Here is a 20,774-nt window from a genome sequence, read left to right as displayed (position 1 = left end):
TGGACGATTACTGCCTCACAAAGTCCACATTTCCCTCCTTTTGAACAACCCTAACAGGCCTTAGCGGACGGTTATGTGCCGCTTCCAGGGTTGTGGTGAAGACAGACGTGAAAAAACAAATGGCCTAGCGGGTTCTCGTATGGAAAGCAGGCAGGGCACAGTGGGGCTACAGTGACATTTTCCCCACATGCAAAATCATGCAAAAGGTAAATACTGAAGCGGAGGGATACAAACACTATTGCAGAACATGGCCGTCACCTCCGTCATGTCCTCTCTCGCGGGCCGGCCCACTTCGACGACACCGCGCTCTGATTGGACGAGAGGCCCGCACGTCAGCTTCTGATTGGATTGTCGACGGGTCACTCACGGGCTAATGTCAATGACGTTGATCGTACACTGGGTACGCTGTATCGCCTGGGTGGACAGTATAGTTACTTCAACATTAAATGGAATAAAATGCCGCGGAGTCATGTAAATAGAGACGTCGCTTCAGCGTAATTAATCAGTGCTTCTTAATTAACACGGGTCGCCTCCGGAGCCGTTGGCTACTGGCCTATTTTCGGGTTTTATCAGCAATATTTCAGGGTAAGTGGAGTGATACATTTCCTTCCTGCGTCTTTTTTCCTCGCACAGGGAGCAAACCTGCTCGCTTTATTATTTAAATGTAGCAAAGTAATAACCAACACCGAGCTGGTTTATATTTTAAAGAAGAACAGGCGCGATTTGAGTACAAAATGTCCGTAATGTGGTTTAAAGTAGTGCGTGTGTGCTTCAGCTCGCACAGTCGAGTTATATGGAGAGTGTAAGGAAGGTAATGGCTGTCGGTCGACTCGTAACTTGAAAATTGTGAAATGGCCTGTGAAGAGTAGCTCGTCCTCTGCTCTGGGGATCAAGCCCGGTCGTGGTGTCTTGAAGGAGGCTTTTTGTGTTTGGTAAAATGGGCACACACGATTTTGACAGCAGTCTCAGCTCGCAACCTGTCAAATTAGATCCTGTAGGGTACCTGTCTGCCGTCAGTGGGCCTACTCTGTCTCCAGACTCCCATCTGTCATGTTTGTAGGATACAGACGAGCTTCTGCTTCCACTTTGTTTTGTTTAAAAAAAGCTCATGTGGACTCCACATACCAGATCTAACATGGTCAGTAGTTTAATGACATTAAGGAGACTTAACTATAACAGACCTTTTGTTCAAAGCTCTTCATCCAGCTGCATTTTTTTTTTTTTTTACAACAGCCTCAGTAAAAATGATATGTTCCTGTACTGATTTTGTGTTTGTGCAGAGATTTTAGAGATGTAGTAGATTTGATTTTCCACAAAAGACACATATTATTAATGCTAATGCCAGAAGCGGTGATGCTGTTGACAGGCAAAGGGCATTTGCATGGCCCCATTTATTGTACCTTACATACCTTAAGAGCAATGCTTGTCAGGCTCAGTCAAATTAAGTCAATGATTATGGTTTATCACAGGCTATATGTATTCAAAGGCTGGAAATCAGTGCCATCCCAGGGTAGATACCAAAGCTGCTGGGCTAGAAGTAGGCCAGTTTGACAGGGTGATACACCACTGTGTGCCGTCCCTGCAGATGGATTCATATCAACATCTGTAGGTGATCGAGACCATAGATGACACATTTCCAGCAGTATGTGCGTATTCAACTTGATACTGAATACTTATTAGTATAAGTCAAAGCTAGGGATGGCACTATAAAAGATTTTATCACAGATTGCGACAAAAAAACACTCACAATAAGTTGATTGTGGCGAATTTCGGAGATAATCATGAATATCCTCACATGAATTACTTGAAAAAGCTGTCTAGCTCGCTGCAAAAAAGTCCTGTATTTGGATTCCTGATTTATTTTGATGGCTGAAGCTTGTCACCATGACTGAAGGCATTTCTTGCACATTTTATCCCCCCAAAAAAATGTGTATGTATGTTAATACTATGGATTCCAAACTAAAAACTACCTGAGATGAGGATACCAGCATTTATTTCTACTTTATTTGTACAGGAAGACCGTATGATATATGATTACCTATTTAAGATTCTTTGATTGTTTGTTTTTCACTAAAATAACACGTGTGTCCTACTTGTGATACAATAAAAATAGTTGTTTCCCAACAAAAGGTAATGTGAAAGTGATTCCAGTTTGTTTCAGTGCAATTTTTTCAAGTTTTTAAATCAAAGTTTTACGAATATTTTAATGATGATCGGAACAATAGTGAATCGCGATTATGTTGGACAGGATAATCGTAACATGAAATTTTCATATCATCCCATTCCTAGCCAAAGCTAAGTTATCCAAGTCCCAAAATTTAATATTGTTTGCAAAGATTCCTAAGTCCCATTTCTCTACTCTCCTCACAGCAGCATCAACACATTGGCTGCCCAAAAGGCCTGCTATCATCAACAAAAGTATTTTATTAAAAATGCTTAAAATAACAGCACTGTTTAAACTTGCAGTTCCTATGGGTAGGTCTTTGAGCTGACAAAGCTGGGAGTGGTTGCCAAGATGAACAGAATTAAACCAACCGAGGGTTTCTCAAAGTCCACAGCAACAATTTCTTCAGACAGCTTGAATGATTAGCATCATTTGGTGTATGGGAATTCAATCTTTTGTCTCTCTGGTCAAATAAAGCCTAACAGATTGTTGTTGTAGCAACATGCACAGTTTTTAAAGTAAAAAAATGATGATATTGATGCAACTAATCTAAAGAAAATCAAAAGGGATTTACGCATAAATGCAGTGGGGCATCTTTCACTCCAAGTTTCAATCCTCTGTGTTGGTCAAAATACTGCAGGCATGTTTTGAAAGTTGTATAATCTTAAATCAGATTAAATTCTGTTTTATTAGACAGACTTCTCTTGTAGATGATTCACGGAAAATGACAAGTTTTCCTTTAGTATCAAGCAGCAAAAAAGTTGTAGTATGACAGGTTTGAGTTGATCTGCCTTACTTGACGTTGCACATCAATTAGCACGCGGAATACTATTGCGCATGTCTGATATGATATATTGTGCAGCCCTATGTGACATATTCACATAGTTCATTGTATTTAAGGTGGAGTAAGGGATTTTTGAGAAAGATGGTCAATTGTTGAGTGTCTTTCCCAGGTCATCAAATACCAACGCTTTTGGTGGGTGATGGACTTCATCAGCGGTCTCCGTCGATTGTTTTTAATCTCAATAAACACAGATGAGGTTGAACTAGAATTTCTTATCGTGAAAGAATGAGAATATTCTTATTATTTCATGTAGTTGTCATTACACTGAGGCAGTCTTCTCTGGTGAGCACAGCAGTGTATTATCAACTAAAGGCATTTTATACAACTTCAACTTCAAAAAATACAAATACAGTTTTTAAAATATGGTTATAAAATGCTTGTATAGTCAGATATTAGATCAAGAAACAATCAATGAGTGTGATGTTCTGTGAAAAGTGGTAGCTTATTCAAAATGGATAGTGTGTAGCATTGAAATTAATAGTTGGTTAATTAGTTGATTGACAGAAATGAAATCAAAACAATTTTTCATAAATAAGTCATTTTTTTAAGCAGAAGTTACAAAATTCTCTGATTTCTAAAACTCAAATGTGAGAATTTGCTTCTTTTTTTTAGACGTCTATCAAGGTAGACAGAATACATCTTTGGGTTGAACCTACGATCGGGTAATAAAGATGCCACCTTGGAATCTGGGATGTTATGTTCTCACATTTTATTGACAAAACAGTCAAGAAAATAATCAACAGACTAATCGTTCATGAAAACAATAATTAGTTGCGGCTCTGATAGCGTGTAGTGCTTGTAGGTCACATGAATATATTAATCTTTCCTCACTACATGCTCCTTTTTATTGTCAGGTGTAAGGTTGATGCAAATCAACTCTGTCCACGTTTGGGGAGCGGAGATTGAGCCATTAAGACTGACCTAAACCCCTGTCTGAGTGCTGTGGATGGGCAAACCCCACTGCAAGTCACGTTTGAGGCTCCGACCATTTATCTCAGGGCTTTGGCACATTTCATTGGCTAGAGCATAATCCGCTAAAGGTCACAGCCACTAATTACACTACTCCAAAACAGACAGATGCCTACCCTGAGCTTGATTGTGCTCCCTCTCCTTCATCAGAAGAACATTCAAGGGTTGCATAACCAGCACTTGGATGATTCGAATAACATGTGTGTAGCTTACTTTTCACCAGAGTCAACAAATTCCTGCCCTCTTAAGATAATGAGGCAAACCTGGTCCAGCCAAAAAACATTCATTATCCGCCATTATACACCTCTATCTGGTCTTTTTCTGATGTGTCTTTAGATTGACTCGTAAAATGTCTTTTCTTCCTCTGTGGCGCACCGTATGTCACCAAGTGAGCTTGGTTTGGCTGGATGCGATGGGCTCAGTTTTAGCCAAGCGGCGACCTCATTATCTTTGGCGTCCAATCAGTCCTCCGGCCAGCTCCTAATTGAGCCATCAGCGCCTTAAGGGGGAAGAGGAGGAATGAACGTGTCAATTACAGTAATGAGGGGGCAGCCATGCAGAGGGCAGTCAGGGAGAGGGAGGCTAGACAGAAACCTTGCAGTGTACCCTCATTCTGATCAATTCACAGCTAATCAAAGATAATATTGTAGCTTGACAGTGGCAAAGTTTGTAAAGTCAGTAGGGAAGAGCAGTTTTTAATCATTTTCCCCCCTAGCTGTGGGATATTTCTACATGTGTTGTTGTGGTAATTATCTAGAGTTGGTGCCTCACAGTTAATGAAAGATATATGATGATATGAATACAGATATGAAAACTCCATCTCAGCACAGCACAAACCACATCATACACCATTAAATCTTTGGAGTATTGGGTTTGTAGACTATCCAAGTTCTTTGCAAGCCTGTATAAAATGTTGCTTGAATTAAGATAAGAACTGCTGTATAAACATCTTGCAAACATCTTTTTTGACTTGATTTTGCTTTTGCTTGTATCTAGAGGATTCTGAAGTATTTTAGGGAGCAGATTTTTAAAAAAAATAAATTTTCCATATCAACAGTATAGCAAACATAAATGGAAAAATATTGAGTAGCTAATTTGAGCTAATAGAAGCTATGATATAGTGCTGAAACAACTAATCAATTGGCAGAAAATGTATCTACAACTAATTTGTTAATCTTTTAAATCAAGCTAATATGACAAAGATTCCTCTGTTCCAGCTTTAGGAGTATTAGCAGTTTTTATTTTCTGTTTTCCACTGTAAATTGAATATTAGTGGGTTTTTTTATTTTGGACAGACATCATATAGGGTTCTCTTTTTTTGTAACAATATGTAGACTAAAAATCAATTGTTGGTTGATGACATGTCCAAAAACAGTGAAAAATGCTAATCACAACTTGACAGAGTCTTTAGTTTTTCAAACTATACCATATACTATACACTATATATTTACTAATATATATGATAAAGAGAGGCAGAAAATTCTGTCCTTTGGAGATGCTAGACCTGAAAATGTGTAGCATCGTCTCACTATTTTTTCTTGAAAACAATTTTGCAATTATCAAAATGCTTGCTGGTTTTTATTATCAATTGACTAATCGATTAAGCCCTTTTTGTCACAGTAATCTAGCTACAATAGGCTGACTTCCCAGAACCTTCCACCACCAAATGTTGTCATTAAAAGTGTGTAAAAAACAAGAGATGCACCGATCCTACTTTTCCTTTCCCAGTACTGCTTCTGATACCTCAACTCAGGATATATAATATAGAGTAATGATCGAATACCACTTATCTCTTTTTTCCCCTCAAAATTAAAATCTTTGTACCTCACTGGAATAATTTTTACAGTATTTAGGGTAACATTATGCAAGGGAATGCTAAAGTGCCAAAAGCCTAGTTGGTGGATAGCTAAGGCTTAATGAATAGCGATAGTGAAACACTGAATTTCTGTAATGGCATTGTGGTAGAAATCAGACCAAATAAGGTCAATATCGGTGCTGATACTTATCTGGCATATCCAGTCCATGCAACCATGAAAACTAGTTAGCGAGCAGGCAAAAAAGTCTAATGTATTGGATTAAATGCTCGATACAGATCCAACCCAATCACCAGAATAAATATTGGCTATGTTTCTGCAAACCACCAATATTTTGAAACTTTAGGTTTCTTTATGTTGCAACTTTATATTTCTTTAAATTTTTGATTTTATGTTGTCCCAACGCTGTGCTTATGATTGGGTTAGGTTAAGACACAAAAAACATTGGCTGTGCTCAGGAAAAGATCATGTTTTGGTCGCTACAAACACGCCTTGAGATATACAAAGATTGTGTGAAAAACAACCGGTTTTGTTACGACAAACACGGCTGGAGATGTCCCAACTTCTCATCAAAACCTTCCGTTTTTGTTGCCACAACCACAGCTGGAAATTGTCTTGATGTCTCCCTAAAATTATCCAGTGGTGTCACACTTGTTGAAACACAGTCTCGAACTGTGGTCACTGGCTTGGCAACCTTCTCACCTGTAACTCTACCACCTTCCCCTCCACCTCCTCATATGACAGTGATATCATAAACATGTAATATGAATGTGATATGACACATACTGTAGAACTGTCAGTATGTTATATGGACACATACAAATGTGAATGTATCAGTGGTTCCTGTTAACTGCCAACATTTTACCCTGGCGAGTGGGCTGACAGATCCTAGTTGAACCTAATATGCTGGATTTTATTACAGCTTCTGATTAATTCTCAAGCTGGACAGTCTCTGAAGTGTTGAAATGTGGTTTGTGGAGGCCCCATGTGCACTCCACTGGCGTTTTCATTTTTTCCGTCTGGCCTAACAACAGTCCCCAGGAAAGCACGGACATGTAGGGTCAAGGCTGGAGGGAAAAGTTAACACAATTGCCACTGAGCTGAGTCTATGTGTAAGAAGGAGAATGGGTTTTAGGGATGGTGTTGTATTCAGAAAATGTAGGTTTGGCCTGAAATTGTGAGTTGGAGTTGAAGATCCTAAAAATGTGGAATGATAGTAAAAACTTGTTTGTTGTCGGTTACTCTCTGATCTATTATTCAGGTGATTTTTTAATGGCCACTTTTCACCATTTGCACCTCTCATTTTTCACTTCAGAGGTGTGGTTTCCCCGTTAAACCAGTCCATAATCCTCTCGATTAATAAAAGATATTTAACACAGAGATACAAAAAACAGACAAGTCGATGACATTCACATATGAATAGGGATGCAACTAACCGTTCATCATCAATTAATGCGACAGATTTATTCTAGAGTAATCAATTAATCTTTCTGACAGTAAAATGCCCATTATAATGCCCAGAACTCATAATGTTCTCTTCAAAGTCCGTGTTTAATCTATCAGTCCAAGAGCCAAAGATGTTCAGTTTACTATCACAAAGAAAAGAAAAGCAAGAAACTGTCACGTGAGAAGCTGAAACTAGGCCATGTTTAGCTTTCTTGCTTGAAAAATGACTGAAATGATTAATAAATTATTAAATTGCTGCCAGTTCCTTCTTCTTCTTCTTTACTTGATTGGCAATAAATCAGCTATTCCTCTCAGCTCCAGGTAGCGCTTGATTTAATGCACCGGAGCAGCCACCCTAAATGTAAAGCATCAGCATCAGACCTGAGCGCTTTTAATTAACTGTTGGAGCTAGAATTGTGCTTATTATATGATTGACTGTACAGCCGTACTGTAAACTTAAATCACAGCCGTGGACGTATTTAAAGCTCTCCTCTTGGGAAGGATATGTGCAGCTGTTAGTGTTAATTTTAATTAATTATAAAGAGATTAAGTAACCAGTTTGTAAGTGTAGATATACAGTCACTTTCCCTTTGCTGCGTAGTGTTAACTGTGACTTCAGCATAATTATATCTTGCTGACTAGCATTTGATTAACTGTTACTGCTGCTGTAGATTTATTTCTAAATGTCTATGTACATCTGATTCTCTAAGATTTTTTAATTATCTACACTTTTTGGAAAGAACTGATCATTTGATCGGAGATGCAAGTTGATGAATCAGTTACTTGTCAACTTTTGAATTTATCTATTTTGATTGATAAATTAATCTTTTTTAGATTAATTTTCCTAAGATTCCCACAATTTAAATGTGAATATTTTCCGGTTTCTTTACTCTGGTTTCTGGTCTGAGTTCTTTACTAACCAATGAATCATTTCGACTAATTTTTTAAAAGAAAAAAAGTCAAAATTCTCCTGCTCCTGCTCCTTCAATGTGAATATTTTCTGTTTTTTTTTTTACCCCACTATGACAAGAAACTGAATATCTTAAGGTTGTGGACAAATCAAAAGACCTCATTTTGGGATTTGGGACATGACTGATTGACATTTTTACCCATTTTCTGGCATTTAATAGACCAGAGAACTGATTGATTTATCGAGAAAATAATCCCAGAAAGTGTGTAACAAGAGATAGTAAGCAGTTTCTTCGGTCTCAAATATATATCTGTAACTCATGCAGAGGTAGCAGAGTTTGAAGGCTTTACTCATCATTTGCTCTTTATTCTCATTTCTCATTCATTACTCTCTGTCCTTCATGGTAGGGTGGATTTCAGGTTATGGCCGTTATAAAGAAACCAAGCAGTGACTCAGCCTGCACACAAAGATGACTTGCCAACCTCCAGTACTTCCTCCAAGGATGTGTGTGAAGCTGTTTTAGTCACTAATATACCACCTCTGGTGCCTTACAGCTTTTTGACTGCAAATAAACACTTAACCTGTGCTGTGATCACACCCACGTGATTCAGCCTGGGATTGTTTCCCAACATCTGTGATTAAAAAGAATCATTCTGTTGACAATGAGGCATTCAGTCAAAAATGTTTTGACATTTGTGTTTGTCTAACTCTATTTCATGAACAAAATCCATACAGATTAAAGGGCCTCGTAGGGAAAACTCAACTTTTACTTTTGCCATTGAGTCAGTGAATGGCCCTAAAGGGACTGAAGTATCATGCGTGCATAGAAAACATGCTGCCTCTTTTCTGATGACTCACACAGTAAAGTCTAGGTTTAAGCATTTAATAATCTATTAATCTCATCAATCAGTGAATCAGGTTTAGCATGGATTACCCAAAGAGATGTCTTCAAATGTCTTTAGTAGCTGGAGGGTGTTGTGTAGTTAGAAGACATCATCTGCTCCACCATTGACAGTAAGGGTGTTCAGATCAGGATTTTTGCGCTGGTGATCCCTCAAATGCGTTTATCAAACACTTAAGATATATAAGGGGCGGTGTTTTACAGTTTAAAAATAAAATTAATTTTGTAAAATAACATCAGTGCACTGAAACGGTAAACTTCACTGAGAATTTAATAATTTTAAATAACCCTGAGCATCTTTTCTGTATTGTAATCTCCATAAAAAGGATTAATCAATTAATCAGGAAAATAATTAAAGATTATTCGATAATGAAAATGAAGATCAGTTGCAGACAGTGGAAGTGCATTTAATCTGTGATTCTAGTACAAAGTACTTTGAGTACCCCCTGCCCTCATAATCAGAAGGCATTGTTGTTTTCGTTGGTCTCAAGTGAATCTGCTTTAACATCATGGATCGCATTGTCCTTTTCTTTTTGTCACACAATAAGAATATTATATTGATTTTGTTCCCCCTCACGTCTCGCCTTTGATGTGATGAGACATGAGAGATGTTTGAGTAATTTTTCTGTCTCTCTCTGTGTCTGATGCAGGAGACGATTGACGTCCTTCTCACCACAGCAGCTGCGGGGAAGTTTTGTCACTTTTGTCCCTTTTGAACAAGCAATGAACTGAGGACCTCCACTCCTCAACAGCACACATCTCCACAGCATCCACTCTTCATCCTCACAGCCCGTCAGTTAAAGGAGTCGACGACGTCGCCACATCTGGACAGAGAAATGTGTGTGCGTGTGAATGATCGGATGCATGACTGTGTCTGAGTGTTGCTGGGCTGTACTAAGAGGTCGAAGGCTGCACTCCCTCTCTCACCCTCTGAGAGGCACTTCTCCACTTGACTGACCGTGACTTTTGTCTCCACACCTGCAAAGCATCATGGGTAGGAAAAAGATTCAGATCCAACGAATCACCGATGAAAGGAACAAGCAGGTGAGTCTTCGTTATCTTTCAAGACAGTGTGTTTTTAATTATTCTGACAATTATTCTTCTGGTTAATCAGAGAAAAACATTTTAAGTTTAAACTCATGTATATTGCAAGGAATTGAACATCAATATCTTTTTGATACTGGCTAAAATGTGTCTTTACTGCGTAGGGAAAACGTTAAAATACCACAAGTTGGTGTTACATGATCAGATTTGTAGTCCTGTCTTTTTATTCGCTGCCAGTTTCCAACTGTTCTGTTTAGATAGTGTTGTGCGGCTGCTTGTGTTCAGATAACATTTAACATCTGAGAACTTGGATGGAAAGAAAAAATTCTCAAAGTAAGGTATCAGCAGAAGTGTTGTTTTAGTTTTGAAACTTGGGTTTTGTATCAGATCCAGTGTTGAAAAATGTCACCCACCCCCGCTATGAGAGTTATTAAGTGTTGTTGTGGCAACAACAGCATTGCATCACTGTCTGAGGTCTCTTTATTCAGGACATCTCTTCAAAATTTCACAAATACGTCTAGAGCATAACAGTTTAAGTCGGGTTTAAAGTGATAATAATTGAGATGATCGGCCATCTTCCATAGTGGTTTAATTTAAAAATCAAAGCCTTAATTCCATCACTCTTGGTGAGACTTGTGTTACATTGATGGACTCACTGGTCCCGACCGCCATGATTAATTCTCTTTAAACTGATCTGGTTGGGTTTCTTCTTATTTGATATTTCTCTACGTTTTACTCTAAAACATTGAATTTCAGTGCATGAAACACTGCGTTTATGTGTCTCCCTCAGCCTCGCCAGTACTTTCTTGACATTTATAAGTTAATACAACAAAATGGACACAAATTAAGTGTAGAAGAAATGAGCAATTCCTAGGCATGTTGAGCTGATTAAACAATCTTGAAAGGTCAATTTAGCTTCTCTGGAGCTTTTGATCCAATCACCATCCATCCAGATGCCTTGTTGTGGAAATATGAAGCTCCAAATTTGACTTTTTTTATCAGCACTTTCAGGACTTTTTGTCTTGTTTGCTTTTATAGTTTGCATTTGTAATGAATTAGTATTTTTTTCCAACAACAAACTGTTAGTGCAGCAATATGGATTAGAAATAGAGATGTTATGTTTTCATGGTTAGATGATTTATAAGTGAAATGAACTGCACCGTCTGCATGGGTTTATTTTTTAATTATTGGGTTTTTATTTTATAAACTGCAAAACTAAATTTCGCTAGAATCAGAGTAGTGTGCCAAGGGACTCTTTATTTAGAAATTGAGTGATTGGTTCAAAATCCAGCTGTCTTAGGTATTTAAAAAATGAAATACAGAAATACAGATGTACATTTTATGAAGACATTCTCTTGTTTTTCAAACTCAAGTGGTATTCCCCAGCCACCACAGTGCAGAAAATGATTTAATGCTTAAATCACTGCCATGAATAAAACAAATTATGACTTGGTACATTTCTTAAGCATTTTATCCTTCAAGTATATTTGAAAAATAAAGTCTTTATGTTCATAAAAATGCTCAGAGATAAAAAAGACACTGAGCATAAATGTTTTAAAATCACAAGTTAAGTTAACTGATGTCAAACTGTGTGGTTTTTGGTATTCAGGTCCAGAGGTTTTTATCTTCCACTACCAGCCTGAGGCACCGGGCAGATTTTAGATCTGAAGCTGTTCTGTTGTTGTTTTTGGCTTTCTGCTTGTGTCACTGCCCAATTCAATTATACACATTTGCTGCAGAGAAAAGTCTCAAGTACTCTAAAGCAGGCTGTCCTCGAGAATTTGCCTTTTTCAGCTCATTTTGTTGTTTCCTCACTTCATGAAGCTGCCACCACACTTCACAGTAGGGGTGGTGTTGGTTCTGCCAAACAAAGTGCTTTGTATCACAGCTGAACAGTTCGATTATGGTTTCATCACACCACAGAATATTTTTCCTCATGCGCTCAGTCCTCCACATGTTTGGTTTCAATATCCAATCACACTGTCGTCATGTGTCATGTCTTTTCCACGATTGCCTTTCTTTAAGCACAGTTGTTTCTTTAAATAGATCCAGCTCCTCCCTGACCAGGGTCTTTCTTGTTTTCTCAGTTGGGTCGGATGAGTAGTTGGACAAAAATGTTAATTCAGTATTTTTGGGGATTTTTCCTGCTATCACTGTTTCTGTGAACCACCAAGAATTTTCTTTTTTATTTGTTTTAATTCTAATTTTATCTCCTCCCACCTCTGACTGTAAACTCTGCAGACAGATCCCCAAACCATCTGTACAATAAATACTGAACATGCTCCAATTTTAATCGTCTGTGAACTTGTTGAGACATGAGATATTTAGAAGAACTGGTATGCAGCATAATTTAGTTGATAGTGTCAATGAAACATGGTTAAATTACTTTTAAAAAATCTGTGCCAAAGACAAAAAATAAACTTTAATTCTATTTGAATTCAGGTTTTAACTACCCATGTCAACATTTACCACTTGCTCAATGAAAAACCAGTAAAAAACGTTCATGAAAGAGTTTGTCATCCTGTCCTCTCTGCTTTTGACATCTATTTTGGCACTGAAAAGGAAATTATTCCCATTCATCATACGTTTTTTTATTGAGCCCTGGTGTACATCTATAGGATCTGCCTATACTGTATATACAGAAGGTTTCTGTATGGACCACATCTCGTGATTGCAAAAGCAGTAGGAAGACTTGACTAGACTGAGAGAAGTCAGTCATCATTCCTTAGTTTATATAATAATGTGTAATGTATAATGTAAATAATGTTAAAATAGTCCACTTCTTTTTATTTTAAGTAGTTCAGATTTAATCTTGGGGAAAAAACACTAGAGAATCAAGAAATGTCAAAAATCAGAGCATTTCGTTTTGATGCTATTAACTGGTTGTAGTAGCTTTAAAACCAACGGATGTATGATTTAAGAAGAGATCAGTGATTGATAGCTACCATTTGTTTATTATTTGTTGGCTATGTTACCCCATGTGTCTGCGGTCCCAGTAATATGACTGAATATACTTTCTTTTTTACTCCAAAGTCAATTATTGTCACCTTTTATTATTTAATGTAACTTAACTAACTTGCATACCTCTTCTCTCTTTCCCTCTCCTCTTCTTTCTCTGCTGTTTTGTCTTAGGTGACATTCACAAAGCGAAAGTTTGGCTTGATGAAGAAAGCCTACGAGCTGAGTGTGTTGTGTGACTGCGAGATCGCTCTCATCATCTTCAACCACGCAAACAAGCTGTTCCAGTATGCCAGCACTGACATGGACAAGGTCCTGCTCAAATACACAGAGTACAATGAGCCTCACGAGAGCCGGACCAACGCAGACATTATTGAGGTAAATGTGTCACTTAGCATTGTTTAATATTCAGGTCCTGTATTGTTACAGGGAGAATTTACCCTTAAACAAAGCAGAGATGTCTATCAGTATGTATGGGCATTACCAGCTTCGTCTTAGAAGTGGAAGTCGGAGAATCAAATTGAAATCTGGGAGCTGGTTGATTAATAAAACTCCTTTTCTCCCTTCCCTTCCAAACTGGATGCCAATTCAAGACAACATTTCAGAAGAGAAAGAAGAAGAAAAAATAATATAGAGAGATAAAACAAACAACCAAAAAAAATGGGCCCCGCCCAATGTTCAATAATTAAAAACTGTTCCTTAGAGTCTGTGAAAAATCATTTGAATGCACCATTGTGTGGCTCTGTCCAGACACTTTAGTCTCCACTGGTAATGAATCTGTTATTTCTCCTCTCTCATGTTCATCTCAAAGATCAGTGCACAAAACAATCAAAAAGCAGCTTCCATCACTTTCATCGATTAAAATGACATATTAATGTTAATTCCCGTCCCTTCCTAACTTGATGGGGAGCCAAAATAAAACTTGTCTGTCATTGGGTTTGCGTGCTCTGCCGTGCAAGCTGGTGTCTGTGGTGTGCCAAAGATTGTTTGCAAGGGAAAAGAAGCATCACTCTGTAACACCCCTCAGTCACACTGGGCTGGGAGTGTTTTAGTAGCTTCCTGAGTTGCATTCTTCCAGTTAACACTTCTGTGATATCATATCAATAATTCAAGCTGATCAACTTCATAGTTTTGAATCAAGACCTTTAGTGTTTGGATCAAGTAGTTTTTGGAAGAATAAGGTGTGTCAGATTTAAAAGGCTATAACTGTTATTTCATTGTCTGAGATACATATTTAACAAACATTTCTACTTAATGATAAGTATCAGTCACCCAATATTAAAGTTCTCTCGCTTTTTTTTCTTTTTTACTTTCACAGACTTTGAGAAAGAAAGGCTTCAACGGTTGTGACAGTCCAGAGCCGGATGGTGAAGACTCCATCGACCAAAGTCCCCTAAATGACGACAAGTACCGTAAGACCACAGAGGACCTGGATGTTCTCTTCAAGCGCTACGGAGTAAGTCCTCTAATGTGCCCATATTTCAAACAGGGTTTATTGTGATTACTGTTTGTTCTGCTTCTCTCTTGCCTGCAGACGTGTTGGTAAAACATTTGTCTGTTGTTATTCTGTGTTTGGCTCAAGTGCCTACAGGAAGCAGCTACTGGTGTGAAGTTCCTCTAACTGGTTGTTTCACACTTTTTTTTACTGAGTGCTCAACAGAAGACCATAAACTTAAGATTACAGAGGAGATAACAGATGTAGGGGCAGCTTTTTGGCCACTGTCATATCTGGCCATATTTGTTAAGGCAGATTTTAAGCGGTTATGGAGACTGCATTGTATTTTTAAGTCATTCGAACTTTAATTCTCTTTGACACATCAGAGCGTTTTGTTTCAGTCATTTTCCCCATTTAGACTACTTAGTTACAGTTTTAGTGTTCAGTCCTGAAAACGTCACAACTGCTACAACTTAGGGGTATTTTTACTGTTATAAGCTGATGATACTCACCTGTATCTCTCACTTAAATCAGACTGCCACAGTTGCATTACATAATTGCTGTGCTTTATGCCAAGACCCACATTCAACTAAATGTAAAGAGCGTGAAAATTCATGAATATTTGCTTTCATTTCAAGATGAATTCAGGTGGCACTTGGTCCTCAAAAATCTGCATAAGTTGGGAAAAAATTCAGCCTTCAAGAGCAAGAAAACACAAGCTTAAAATGATAGTTTGGGTCTTTTGATGTAGGGTTGTATGAGATACTTAGCCCACTTGGTGTATTACCTGCAGTAGATGACCGTCAGCTCTCCCCTTGTGTGGAGAAGCAGTGCGTAGCACCGACAGGGAAGCAAAGCATTGTAATGCTAAACAGCACAGACGGCAAAACGTATTTTAGCGTTTGTGTATGTGTGCGCTATATTTTGAACATTTTTGGTTCTTTACAGACAGCCAGGCTGTGCTTGTGTGTAGGAGTACGGACGTTGTATGGCTGAGGGAATGTAGTGCCAAAGGAAAGGGCTGTCTGACAGCAATGTAAAGTGGCAAAAGTGTTCAAGTTAGCAGCGAGTAGTTGTTGTACAAAGAAGACTAAAAGTAAAATTCTCTCTTCCCGCTTTGCAGCAGTCGACCGCTCCGCCCCAGACGTTCTCCATGCCAGTTACGGTCCAGTCGTCCAATCAGAGCACACTGCAATTCAGTAACCCAGGCAACGCACTGGTAACTACCTCCTATGTAACATCATCGTCGCTCACGGATACCCACCTCCTGTCGCCACAGCAACCGGCTCTTCAGAGAAACACGGTGTCTCCGGGGTTGCCACAGCGACCAGCCAGTGCAGGTGAGTGAGTGTGACGAGAGTCGCGGACTCGTTAATACCAGCAGAGACTGACTGAAAATCACTGACCAGCCTCTTCATGGGTTTTGGTCAGAGACGTGAAGAAAGAAGATAAACCTCTAAAGTAATGATTTTGGCTACAGCTTGAAGAAAAATGTGACCTCTACTTTAATTATTCTACTTCTGCATTATTAACTCAACCTTAAAATCTATCCATCAATACATTCGTTACTCTTTTATAGACCAACAGAGGATATTGTATGTAGTTTCCAATACTCATACTACCATACTATTTAGTATTTCAGGAAAAGATTGAGTCGAAGGCCACACGCAAGCCACTTGCTTTACCTCTTTTGTGGTGCAAATTCCAGCAAAGACGAGTAAATTCCTGCACAGTCTTTTCACCTCTGCACTTATAGATTTCTTTAAAAGGTCGTCATTTTGGTCACAAAGACCTTTCTCAAGACGTCAACAACAAGAAGTCTTGAGAAAGGTCTTTTGGACTAAAAAGGTCGACCTTTTTTAATAAATCCATCAATGCAGAGGTGAAAAGTGAAAAATTTACCCTGTCTTTGCTGAAATGCCAAAAATTAAAAATTACCAGGATGTCCTCCTGCAACCGGTTGCATTATGCAGTATGCAAGCCAGCATGCTTTTCTGGCTATTCTGACCCACAATCCTCTGTGCAGTGGAAGATGTGTCACATCAGCTGAGCTGCCCAGAGAGCACAGACAGACGACAGCTAATGGGCTGGGTCCCAAATGGCAAGAGGGTCAAAGTTAAAAGTGCAATGTTATGACAAAGTAGTTTACAATTTAACATTTGCCACACTCTGCTTCCAACTTGGTAAAATGTTTTACTTTTATATCACCTTCTAAATTACTAATTTATATATTTATCAACCAAATATTAAGCAAGACAAGCCGGAGTCGAGAAGTGTGGCTTTTAATTACCTTTAGCCCCTTTTACAGTCATCATTTGAAGTGTCTGTATGTATTTAAACGTATGTGGAAAAAACCCAGATGAGATTTAAGACACTTTTATTTATACAGTAAATAACCACCTATATGTGTCCCTGTTGGCCAGAAATCAATGGGATGGCAATCTGTAGGCTGGTTTTCCTTAGCTACATGCAAATCATCTGTCCTAGACTTATGACTAAGCGTGAACAGGGCTTTATAGTTTCTTTTTCTGGATTATGACTCAAGATTCAAAGGTGCACAATGTATGTGGTGAAACACAGGGTTGCATGCTCTGATCTGTACTAAAAAGGCTTATAAGTAATAGGGAATAATAATTAAAATAGAATAGAGTAAAAATAGAACGAGAAAAATAAATATATAAAGGATAAAGATTAGAATAAAAAAGGACACACATTATTATGAGTGTACATTGACAATTTGTTGTCAAATATCAAGAATTTGTTGAGATTGAAAGCTTACTGGAAACAACAGCTGACAAAACAAAGTTCTTCAGTAGCTGTTGAAAGAGACTTTGATTATTTCCTAAATTAGACTTTTCAGGGCTGCAGCATGTTTTATGCCAGAACAATTTCCACTACGTCATTTCTTCCTCTTTTTTTTCTTATTTATATTTCTGGAAATGTCAAAGCCTCCAGTGGCTTCTAGTGTTTTCATTCTGAATTCTCATCCTTTTTATCCATCTCATCCTTTTTCAATAGGAGCTCTTCTTGGAGGCGACTTGAATAATTCAAATGGAGGATGCCCAAGTCCAGTCCGTGAGTACTCCTATATTTGTTCAGATCATTAGTTTGCTTTCTTGTTATTAAGTCTTTCTTACAGCCAAGTGTTCTTGTGGTATCTGCTCTGTATTAGAGTATTTATCCCAAATCCTTTCCAAGGTTTTCTCCTCTCCTCTTCTCCTCTGCACCATCTGTGATTGTGCCTCAGAGAGATCAAGGGATGCCACCAGTAACATCAACATACATGCATGGGATTCCCTGCACTTCCCCTAAGACATATAGTCTGCTTTATAATTCACCTTTTAACATTTATTTTTCTCAGTTCTGTCTTTGCACAGAAAAAATGTTTTTGTATGCTTAATTTTCATCTGATATTTAGAGTGAAAACACCTTTTTAAGGTCTTCTGGCTCCAAAATCATATTTATTATTTCAGGAAATATTTCAAAGAAGACATCGAATATGATTTTAGTTGAAGGAAAACGTTTTTCTTGACATCCTGGCCAATAATCACCAACACAAAATTATTCTGAAGTCCTATGTTTACTTTAAAAACAGCTTTATTCTGTCGATGTTGACATGCGTTTAATTTGGAGCCTCCTGGAAAGAAAAACATTTTGAAAACGAAAGCTTTGGAGGATTTACACAAATATTAATTTCACACACAATATCCGCACCCTGCTGTCTGCATTCACCTGTTTGATTTTTCCTATTGATTTCTGTCCATTCGCACCTCTATCACCCCCGCAGCTAATGGATACACCAGCGCCAGGGCCTCCCCAGGCCTCCTCACTGTTTCCAACGGCAACAGTCTGGGGAAAGTAGTTCCGGCCAAGTCTCCACCCCCACCTCCGAGCCCCCAGATGGTCAACAGCCGCAAGCCAGACCTCCGAGTCATCACCTCACAGGGGGGAAAGAGCCTCATGCAGATGGTGAGCTTAACCAAGCCGAACTTATGTAGTGCGGGTCCTTTTAGTTAACATTTTAAACCTTATCCATTGAAAAAAATGGCACTTTTTACCTCTGTAACACAATAAGTGACTTAAGGATCCTACAAACAACAAAACCAAGACACATGAAACTGAGAAGATGTGTTAAAGGACATGAGGGGATAGGAATTATTTTCATTTTATCTCAGAAAAGCTTCACTGGTCATTAAATGAGATGGAAATCTAAACAAAAACATCAGAAATTTATATTGATGTATCAAATGAAATCCAAGAGTTTGACTGAAGATAAACAGTCCGTCAGAGGCTGTTTGCCATCATTTTTGTGATCTTAGAAAATACCTGTGAGCAGAGATTTGAGCTCTCGACTCTGTGTTCGACATGTCATTATTTACTTTGGCAGAGTTGATAAAGTCTCAGATGAATCAGCTGACTCCCACTGACAGACTCATGAGATTTTACGGTTTCAAATTTACGGACTCAGTCTAAGGCTGGGCTTTGGCCGATTCAATCCTGATTCACCCCTCCAGACAATCGGAGGAGAAATCTGATCTTGGACCTCATTCAGTACCGATGCTCGGCCCAGATTATTTGGTAATGTGAGTGGTGTACAGATAACTCTTGTCTTGAACTGTATTTTTTTTAATATACTTGTAGTTACAAATCTGAATCAGAGTTGTAACTCTCTGTGTTACCACCCTTTGCAGACAGAGGATGAGCTGGAATTGGTAAACGAGGTGATTTCCTCCACGTCAGTCACTCGCATGAGTCGATGGCTATCGACTGTCCGCACATTATTAGCATGGTTACAATACTGTACAAGAGTTTCTCATTGTTTTGGTCTTGCTCCATTTCTTGACTGCATGTGGTTCGAGGCTCATGGTTGTGTTGTTTTATATTGTTAGGATCATGATCTTCTGAGTGAAAACATAGAAAATCCTCCATGTACCTTCAGTCAGTTCACAGTGCTCTAGCAGAATTGTCCTCGAGTGATCTCGTCAGTTTTGAACCAGGACCATTTACTTCATCATATGATACCACTTAAAGCATGGGTGTCTCTTCACTTGCCATTGGGGTGCGAAGCGCCGCGGAGCATGTTCCCCGTTCACTGACACGTACACCGACTCTCATTGTCACCTTCCACTGGAACTGTCGATTAGAGTTGTTTATAAAAACTAAGTGGCATTACATTAAAGGCATTTCTCTCAGATGTTTTCCTTCAGACTTTATGTACAGCAGCTACAGCAAAAGCTTAACTTGAAACATGGCTGCAAAGAACAGTTGTTTTCATTATCAGTCAACATGCAGATTATTTTCACTGTTAATCGATTAGTCGTTCAGTCTGTAAAGTGTCAAAAAATTGTGAAAATGCTCAAAATGCTCTTTTACCAGAGCCCAAAGTGACGTCTTCAAATTGCGTCCTTGCCAAACCAACAGTACAAAATTCTATGCTATCATTAATGACAAAGAAAAGCAGCAAATCCTTAAATATAAGAGGCTGGGACTAGCAATTGTCTGACATTTTTGCTTGAAAAATGACTAAAACGATTAATCGAATATCAAAATATAGATTTTTTAATTGACATATTGTTTAGTTGCATTTGATGTTGAAACATTTAATTGATCAGCAGAATTTGAAGCAAAAATTTCAACGATTTTCTAATTTCAACTTCTCAAATGTGAGGATTTTATGTTCATCTCTGTCATATAAGAGAATAAACTAAACATTATTCTGTTTTGGATTCTGATAGAACAAGCATTTTAAATATGTCATCTTGGCCTCTGGGAAATTATATCAGGCATTTTTCACTATTTTGTGACACTTTACAGACAAAACTGTTAATTATTGCTTGAATAATGGGCCATTAAATGACTTTAATAATAAATAAAATAATCGCCAGTTGCAGCCCTACGGATGATGCTAAATGTTATTTATAATGAAAAATATAAAACAGTAAAAAGAGCGATAAATTATTACACACAGAAAGCTTGCTATCCTGTAAAATCCTGTTTTAATTGAAGCAGAATTTACTGAGAGAGAGGGATGATGGCTGCTGCTGGTGCTGATTGTCAGTCCCCCCTTTTATATTTCCACTCAAAGTTGATGGGCAAGAATCTAATTTTCCAGAGGGTAGTGATTCATTTTCATCACTCTCACCCTGTCGCCCCTCCTCACTTCTTCACAAAGGCAGTTAATTGAATCTGGCCCCTCTCTCCGGTCTATCTCCTCGCTCTCTCTCTCTCTGTAGATTCAGCGTTACAGTCATAACTCAGGCCCAATGTTTCTTCTCAGGATGATCCGCAT

The 20,774-nt window shown here is 38.3% G+C and overlaps 1 protein-coding gene across 3 annotated transcripts in view; it reads left to right on the top strand.

Annotated features, from left to right (window-relative positions):
- The first annotated feature begins 378 nt into the window (after nt 1-378).
- The window catches only part of LOC141010149 (myocyte-specific enhancer factor 2D homolog), a 29,298-nt gene continuing 8,902 nt past the window's right edge, over nt 379-20,774 (top strand). For 2 of the 3 annotated variants that reach the window (XM_073483013.1, XM_073483012.1), the window contains exons 1-6: nt 9,956-10,092; nt 13,225-13,428; nt 14,369-14,506; nt 15,609-15,825; nt 17,504-17,560; nt 18,273-18,454. In XM_073483013.1, coding sequence (XP_073339114.1) covers nt 10,039-10,092; nt 13,225-13,428; nt 14,369-14,506; nt 15,609-15,825; nt 17,504-17,560; nt 18,273-18,454 — 852 coding nt within the window. In that variant the 5' untranslated portion in view covers nt 9,956-10,038. Of the gene's footprint in view, nt 586-9,698; nt 10,093-13,224; nt 13,429-14,368; nt 14,507-15,608; nt 15,826-17,503; nt 17,561-18,272; nt 18,455-20,774 lie in introns of those variants that run through there. The other variant, XM_073483011.1, reaches the window with a different exon arrangement.

The sequence above is a fragment of the Pagrus major genome, chromosome 16, assembly GCF_040436345.1.
Source record: "Pagrus major chromosome 16, Pma_NU_1.0".
NCBI classification, from domain to species: Eukaryota; Metazoa; Chordata; class Actinopteri; order Spariformes; family Sparidae; genus Pagrus; species Pagrus major.
The sequence above is the reverse complement of the archived record's forward strand: the minus strand, read 5'-3'. Positions and strand labels throughout refer to the sequence as shown.